This window comes from Dermatophagoides farinae, chromosome 5, assembly GCF_024713945.1.
Source record: "Dermatophagoides farinae isolate YC_2012a chromosome 5, ASM2471394v1, whole genome shotgun sequence".
In the NCBI taxonomy this organism is placed as follows: Eukaryota; Metazoa; Arthropoda; class Arachnida; order Sarcoptiformes; family Pyroglyphidae; genus Dermatophagoides; species Dermatophagoides farinae.
The window spans coordinates 4,660,251-4,669,194 of NC_134681.1; the positions used below are offsets into that span (position 1 = coordinate 4,660,251).

Here is an 8,944-nt window from a genome sequence, read left to right on the forward strand (position 1 = left end):
TGTCGTTTTGGTGTGAACAAATTGACACAACAGCAACGACAACAACAACAACAGCAACAACAAAAATGAACACGTTTGAAATGGAAATAATAAAATGAAGGAAAATCCGATTAAAAAAAAAGATTAGTAATCATCATCATCATCATCATTGGGTGAATGGGTATTTTGATTCACAAACGAAATGAAAAGAAAAAGATGAAAGAAAAAAAAAATTCAATCCGAGGTCGATGAGGCATTTGATTTAATTTAATCAATTTCGAAATTTTGTATATAAAAAGATCATCATCGTCATTATTATTATTGTATTGGTCGATTCAATTCCAATCAAAAAAAAAACTTTCTAAAAGTTAATATTCAAACAATCCAAAAACACAAACACTAAATTGATTGGCTAGAAAATCAGCATTCTGATTTCTGATATTATTATTTGATGATGATGATGACGATCGATTCGAAAAGAAAAAAAAACTTCTTATCATCAGCCATTGAAAAAAGCAAAAGAGAGAGAGAAAGAGAATGATATCCAACCAAGAGGAAAATTCCATCACACCGCTTGTTTTTCTCGTATGATTTGAATTATAAATGGATCCAATTTTTTTTTCATTCGTTTCTTTTTCATCATTTTATTTTATTTGGCAATTCTTGTATTTGAAAAAAAAACATTAAAATGTTATTAAAAGATTTAAGATTACAATCGATACACCGCTTACAAACATTTCAATGTGCGTGTGTGTGTGTGAGTGTGTGTGTGTGTGTGTAATACATTGCAAAGGACGAAAGCGAAAAGAAAAAAAAAAGACTAGAATCGAATTGAGAATAGAAAATGGAATTAACTCGAGCCGACAAACATGATGATGATGATGATGATTTTGAATTTGATTTTTTGTTTTTGCCATTCCAAGGACATTTTTTTTCCTATTCTGTAACCAATTTTCTTAGATATTGTGACAATTCTTTTGGCAAATTTTTTTTCATGATTCTTCTTTATTTTTTTTATTTATAATGGGTCAATATTCACATTTGGTGGATTTTTTTATTATTATTCTAAATAAACAAAATATATTACTGTATAGATATGTAATTTTATTATTTATTGATAATTTGATCCATTTATCACACCAAATATTTAGTCTATCATCGTCATCGTCATCATCATCATCATAATCCATTACACACACACACACACACAGATACAATTAATGGCTTTATATAAAACACAAAAATAAACACATGTTACACAGACAATAAAAATTCTAGTTCTACTCATTACATAGATATAGATGGATAGATAAATGTAGGAGTGTGAATAGAACCAAAAAAAAACATCAAAAATCGAACCTAAAATGTGAAATATTTCCATTCTCTACCAATGTGTTAACGTCCATTATTTTTATTTTTATTTTTATTTTTTTTTTACTTCATTCAGCTTGATTGATGATGCTATAATTATTCGATGACTTTTACTTTAATTTTTATTACATAGTAGTTGACTTGATGAAACAAAAAACATATCATCATCATCATCATCATCATCAATGTGGGCATCAACAGAATAAACTTGAAATGAAATTGGATTCTTTTACATTAGAACAGTTTGTGTCCATTGACCACAGTAGTAGTAGTTTGTTAGTTACAGTAATTTCCGGTATGCAGTGAGAAAAAGGAATGATTGAATTAAATTAAATTCATAATTACGGAAAAAAAACCTAGTGACCGGATTCAGAATTTGAAAATTTAAAAATGTGAAAATTGACTTGAATATAACAAGAAAAACACACACTCACACATCTGGTTTGATTAATTATGTATAAACACGAAAAATATTTGTTTATATTCCACATCTAGAGTTAATTAATGGATAAAAATTCACAAAAAAAATTCGAATTGGAAATGACAAAAAAAAATTTTCACCTGATGAAAAAAAAACTGAAATTTTTAAAAAAATTAAAAAATTTTTACCACCACCAATTCTAATGGCGAATTTCTCTTGTTCAGATAAAAACAACAACAGCAACGAAAATATTCCGGGCAATTCAAATATTCCTATTGGTTGATTACAATAGACACCCAAATTTTTTTGTGGGAGGAGACTAGTGAGAGAAAAAAATCCTCAGGTTTCTTTCAGCCCGTTTGTTTTCTAAGGATAAGAATAGAATTATTCTGTTTGGGCGCCAAAAGAATACAAATAGATAATGACAATGAAATTCTTGTCATGCGCCAATAAAACTAAATCGGGCGCCATTTTAAAGCCGACAATAATTGGAAATATCCACAAAGATAGTTGAAAAAAAAGAATAAAATGGTCCCTAATGTCATAACCAATGTCACATTTATGTGTTTTGATATCAGTTCAAGGATCACTTTATTGTTTGTGTGTGTGTGCGTGTGTGTCTTAAAAAAAAATGTCACCACTGATAAATTTACCAATTACTGTATGTCGATTAATAATATTCATTCAATTCCAACGATTTATTTTGGCCGATTGGGAATCCTGGTGGACATATGAAGGAATTTCCGGTAAGTGAAAACCAAAAAAAAAAATTCATCATTCATGAACATTGCAAAATACTCATGATGTAATGAAATGAAATGAATTTTTTTTCGTGAATGAACGCAAACACACACACAAAAAATGAAATGTTGATCTTGATTTTTCCAAGAAATTTAAATGTGAGATTCACAATCGTACACACACACACACACATACACGAGTGGCACGATCAGAGAAAAAAAACGAAATTAAATCTTGATTAAAACAACAACAACAACAAAAAATTTTTGTTTTTTTCATCAAAACTTTAATGGGCCAATCATACAAGATGATCAAATGATCACGATCAAATCAATATTTCTGATATGATGATTAACATATAATAATAATTCAATTCAAAAATTGATCTGATTGACTAAAGCCAAAAACAATTTTTTTGCCCAAAAACAATTAATTGGCTCAATTTGAAATGCCAATCAAAGGTTTGAAAACAAAACAAAACAAAACGAAACGAAATGAAATGAAATGAAACGAAATGAAATCACAAGATTGACATTGATTTCAATGATCACGAATATTGATTTCATTTCATCTCATTTCATTCCATTTTTTTCAGTTTTGTTCAAAATGATAAAAAAAAGAAAAGTGAAATTTGAAGAAATCTGATAAACAACAAAAACAAAAATTGTCATGAAAAAAAAAATTTTTTGTTTTTTGTTTTTGATCTAATCAAATGAAAACAAAATGCATATATATATATATGAACAACATTATCAATGGTTACCGATTGAACAGATGATGATGGTGATGATGATGATCATCGTTATCTTGTCAGATATACATTTAAATTAATGGATGATGATCATTTTTTTTTGGATTTTTCAGTATCATCATTGGGCTAATCTCGTGATGTTGATTATTATTATTATTATTATTACAATCATATAATCATCGTGTGTGTGTATGTGTTTGTGCGTGTAAACACCTGAACAAAACCAAAAAAAAAAAAAAAAAAGTGGGAGAAGGAAAAAAAACTTCCGTTATAATCACTGTTGTTGTTGTTATTGTTGTCGACAAACGAACAAAAAAAAATTCAATGGATTTTTTTTACTTCATTTCCAAAACAATAGTGGTGAATCTGATGATGAATAAATCATCATCATCATCATCATCATTGCATCGAAGTTTTTTTTTCTGCTGTAGCAAAAAAAAAAAAATCAATCGTGAAACATTTTCTGTGTCGTTGTCGTTGTTGTTGTTGTTGTTGTTGTTGTTCAACGTGGGCTGTTGTGGATAATCCTGTTGTTGTTCCGATTAAAATGATTATCAATACTTTTTCATTTATCCATTCACATACATCGTGATTATCAAATTCTTGTATAGGAGAAACAAAAATTATGAGAATTTTTTTTCTGTCTTGTTTTCTTCATAAAATGATTTTCCATTTGTTAATCACATTTTTTTCCCTCCATTATGATTATGACTGCTTCTTAATCATCATCATCATCATCATTCATGTTTTATTTATTTGAGCTGGAAACAAAATAAGAAATATCTTTATAAAAAAAAAACTAAAACTAAAACATGATAATAATCCGTATTTAATTAGCTTCTTAATTAGTTGTTAATAATTTTTTGTTGTTGTTGTTGTTGTTGTTATTCAGTCAATCATTTTTAATGTAACACGTGCATATTTTGAATGATTTTAAAATGATGAAGCAAAATAAAATAAAAAAAAGAAATTAATTAAATGAAAATCAATTAATTAATCAAGATTAATAATCATCATCATCAATTGTTGACCAATTTTATTGATGAAAAAATAAATGAAACTTAATGAAAATATCAAATTCAATGTGTGAGAAATTTTTGTTTGTTTGTTCGTTTTTGTTCGTTTTTTTCATTGAAAGTTGATATTTTTTTTATTCGAGTCCCTTTATTTTATTTGGGAAATAATCCAGGTGTCAAATGTTCATAGTCTGTTGAGGAGAATTTTTTTTTTTGTTGGCAAAAATTTGATATTATAATTATATTACATGTATAATTAGCTTGATTCAATATTCAATATTCAAATTTCGATCAATTCTTTTTTTTTATTTTTGCCGAAATTATAACCTATAGGACCGGATTTTTGGGGCCGTCTAAATCCAAAATGGTCACATTGTAGTAAAGGTCAAAGACAGTCACCAATTGATATTGATACATCGACATTATTATTTGATCCATATTTGGAACCAATAAAAATCAATGGTGATTATGTACGTGGACAATTGGTCAATACTGGTCGTGGTATTTCATTATTAGTGGATCGATCAACAACATCAAGCGGTGGTGATAAACATGTTACAATAAGTAATGGACCATTCAGTTATCAATATACAGTATCAAATATAACATTACATTTTGGCCGTGAAAATGATCGTGGTTCTGAACATACGATTGATGGTAAACGTTTTCCAGGTGAATTACAATTATATGCATATAATTCACAATTATATTCAAATTGGTCGGAAGCAAAACGTGAACCAAATGGTTTAGTGGCTATATCAATATTTATAATGGTTAGTGGACATCCAGGTGGACAAATGGTTACATCTAATGTAGGTGTTAATAATAATGATAATCATCATCAACATCATAATCAACATCATCATCATCATCATCATCATCAGCAGCAGCAACAGCAGCCACCAAATGCAGCATTAAAACAGATAACTGGTCTTTTAAAAAATATAACCAAACGTGGCTTAAGCTATCAAATTGAATCATTAAGTATAATGGATTTATTACCATCATCATGGAAACATTATGTTACATATGAAGGATCGATAACACAACCTGCATGTTATGAAACCGTACAATGGGTCATATTAAATAGGCCAATTTATCTATCATCATATCAATTTCATATGTTAAGACATTCATTAAAAGGTGATGGCCATCAGGATAATTTTCGTCCAACACAGCCACGTAATAAACGATCAATACGTTGTAATATTGTATATGAAAATATTGGTGGCACTGGTGATGATGGTAATCATCATCATTCATCGAATACGATGATTTCAAATGATATTCAACAGGTAAGATAAAAATGAATTTTTTTGTTTGTTTGTTTTTCATAACAAAAAAAAAGAAGAAAAAAGAAAAATTAGCTCATTATAATCTTGAGACATTTTTTCAGATGAAAACAATGAGAAAAATATTTCATTTTCATTTAAATTTACGAAAAAAAAACCAGGATACATTGTGTCTAAGATGTGTGTGTGTGTGTGTATGTTTTTAAATCATCATCATTTACTTATTCTTGTTTCCTTGTAATTAAGCTCATTTAATTAACAATTTAACAAAATACACAATGATTGTGGAATGTGATTATGGAATCTTATCACTCACACATAAACACACACAATCATCTATTATCTATTCTAGAGCGTTTTTTTGCATTTTTTTTTCATTACACAAGTAATCAAAACAAAGACAAATAATAATAATTGTCGTTATCCGGTTCATTCATGAGATGAATGGATGGATGAACAATGTTTTTTTTTGTTTCTGTTCATCCAAAAAAAAAAAAAAAAAAACGAGAGAAAATGAGAGATCGACAACAATCTATATAGAAACAACAACAACAACAACAGCAGCAGCAGCGACAACAGCGACAATAACATCACCATAGTAGAGTATTTTTTTTTTTTAATGAAGTTCCAATTAAATGATACGTAAAATGACTTTTTCTTTACACACAAAAACATTCATTCTGTGATTACATCATTTAATTCTATACAAAACACGAATATTGTGATATTTTATAAACAATTTCTATTCAAGGGGTAATGATCATCATCATCATCATCATCATCTATTAAATAGATTCTGTATGGAACAAATAATGGAATTGGATTTGAGAATGACAAACCTCACAAACACATACGCACACACACACACACAAAACACGAATACACGAATTTCAGTGTCTCAAGTGTTTTTTTTCTTCACTTTTCACATTTAAAATTAGATTTACCCCTTTTTCCATTGCCATCGACATTTGTATGGAAAAAAATTGTTATAAATTCCATTAAATTTTTCAAATTATCTTTTCTATTTTTTTTCCATTTATAATGAAATGAAATCCAATTATAGAAACAACGAAAACGATCATCATCATCATCGTCATTAAACAATCAGGAATTAAATCGTATGGCTGATCATCATCATCATCATCATATGGATAATAATGGAACAAATGAATCAAACCTTGAATTTGATCATAAATCACAAACAAACAAATGGCAAACAATTAAAATAAAACGTGAAAAACAAAATTCATTTGTCAACCATGATTCGGATTATGATGATAATCATAATGTTAATGTTGAATACAATGTTCAAAAATTATCATCATCAACAGACATGGATTCAAACAACAACAACAATGATGATGATGATGATGTTGATGATAATGTAATCGATAATAATAATCAAATCAATCAATTTGCAGCCAATTTATTGGCAGTTAAAGATGAAAAATTTTGTTTACCCGATCAGCTTCGTCTTTATGGTTATAGAGGTTTGTATACAAATCATACCATTAGGTATATGAAATATTTATTGTCAAATGTCAAACTAAAAAAAAAACATTAAATGTCATCATCATCATCATCATCATTATGAATAAAACTACAAGGAATCAAATGCAAAAAAAAAGAACAAAATGGCAAGGACACATTTTTATATATTTTTTTCCCAGTAAAAAAAAAAAAAGAAAAAAAATTAATTCATTCAAGGTGATGGATGTGATGATCGTTATTTGTGGAAGGTTTTTTGTTTATTTTTTTTTATTGCCATCTCATTCACCACATTGTAATAGATTCATTAGGCTATATATAAGTTTAGCATTGAAAAATAACCGTTGGTGACAATGAGCAAAAAAATTATGATGATGATGATGATGATTATCAGGTTTTGAATAGACAATAATAATAATAAAATGATTGAAATTTCATAATCTAAATACAGCTAAATTAACAAACTTTTTTTTCTGTTTTTTTCATGTGTTTTCTATCCTGATCCATTTGGATTCCCATTTTTTTTTCATTTAGCCAATCCAAAAATGATTCAAGATGAATTTTGAGCAACCGATCACCATTGAATCATCATGATGATGATCATCATCATTATTATTATTGAGTATTGAATTGTATTTATATGAATCGTTCATTTTTTTTTCTTTTTGTTCAATTTAATACTGTAATAAAATGAAATTAAAATCCAGTGGTAAAAAAAAAGAAATCAAAATGCAATTTTTTTTTTCATTGGTTTCCAATACCCCCCTGCTCCGTTCTCGCACACCAGACTCAGAAAAACATTGACAATTTCAATTCAATTAAATTGTTATTGAAATTGAATTTTTTTTTTTTTTTTTTTGGTGGTGGTAATAAAAATCCAATTTTATTTTCGCGGTAAATCGTAAGAATCAAAAAAAAAAATAAAATAAAAAAATAAAATAAATTTAATTACAATCGATTACATCCATATCATTTTATTGAAATTCGAATCATAATTCAAACTTGTCCGTTATAATTATCATTATATATATTATTGATGATGTATTGATGATCAATTAACAATTTGGATCAATTTTTTTTCCTTCCTTCATCACAATTCAAACCGTGATTATACAATCAATTGTTAAATGTTATCGAGATAATAGTTGACTACAGAATGGAAATATCAATTTGTTTTTTGTTTCTATTTCCATTTATTATCACATGTATAATAATAAAGAAGCAAAATTTTTTTTTTGTTACTTGTATGGCTAGCCAATAATACAAACGATATTTCGATTAGGTGACAAGTTTGATTATCGTTTTTTCATAGCAAGAAAAATCATACAAAAATAGCTTATTGATAAGTAAGTGATTACAATTACTGTTGATGTGCGCGGGTGTGTGCTGGTATATATGGGTCTAAATTTGTTTCCAAAAAAAAAACCATTGTGAACAAAATAGAGTGAAAGAGAAATGAAAAAAACAATTCCAAAGTATAATAAATCAGTCCGATTTGTTATCGCTGTTGTTTGTATTGTGTGTGTGTGTGATTTTGCAGTAGTGCAAAAAACAATCGATTTATACTATACTAATAGTGATTTTGATTCTGATTCTGATTCTGATGACGACGATGGTGGACGTGTTTATGGGTTTCAATTTATTATATGAAAAAGAAAAAAATAAATAAATAAATATAGATTTGATCAACCAAACAACTTGACTTTTTTTTTCTCGGGGTCATTTTTTTACAGAATTGGACACTATATATATAATCGAGTCGATGGCTAAACTAATGATAATGATGATGATTATTGGCCACTATTATCGTATGGAATTATTTTGCTTTTGCAAAAGTTTTATTTATTTTTGTTTATATTATTATTATAATGTGATTGCAATCTGT

At 27.6% G+C, this 8,944-nt stretch overlaps 1 protein-coding gene across 1 annotated transcript; it reads left to right on the forward strand.

Moving 5' to 3' along the window:
• The first annotated feature begins 2,343 nt into the window (after nt 1–2,343).
• On the forward strand, nt 2,344–7,783 carry LOC124499235 (carbonic anhydrase-related protein 10). Its single transcript, XM_075731590.1, has 4 exons — nt 2,344–2,517; nt 4,613–5,574; nt 6,635–7,061; nt 7,594–7,783. Exons 1-4 carry the CDS (start codon nt 2,403–2,405, stop codon nt 7,623–7,625), a joined length of 1,536 nt encoding a protein of 511 aa, XP_075587705.1. The 5' UTR covers nt 2,344–2,402; the 3' UTR covers nt 7,626–7,783.
• Nucleotides 7,784–8,944: the final 1,161 nt, after the last annotated feature.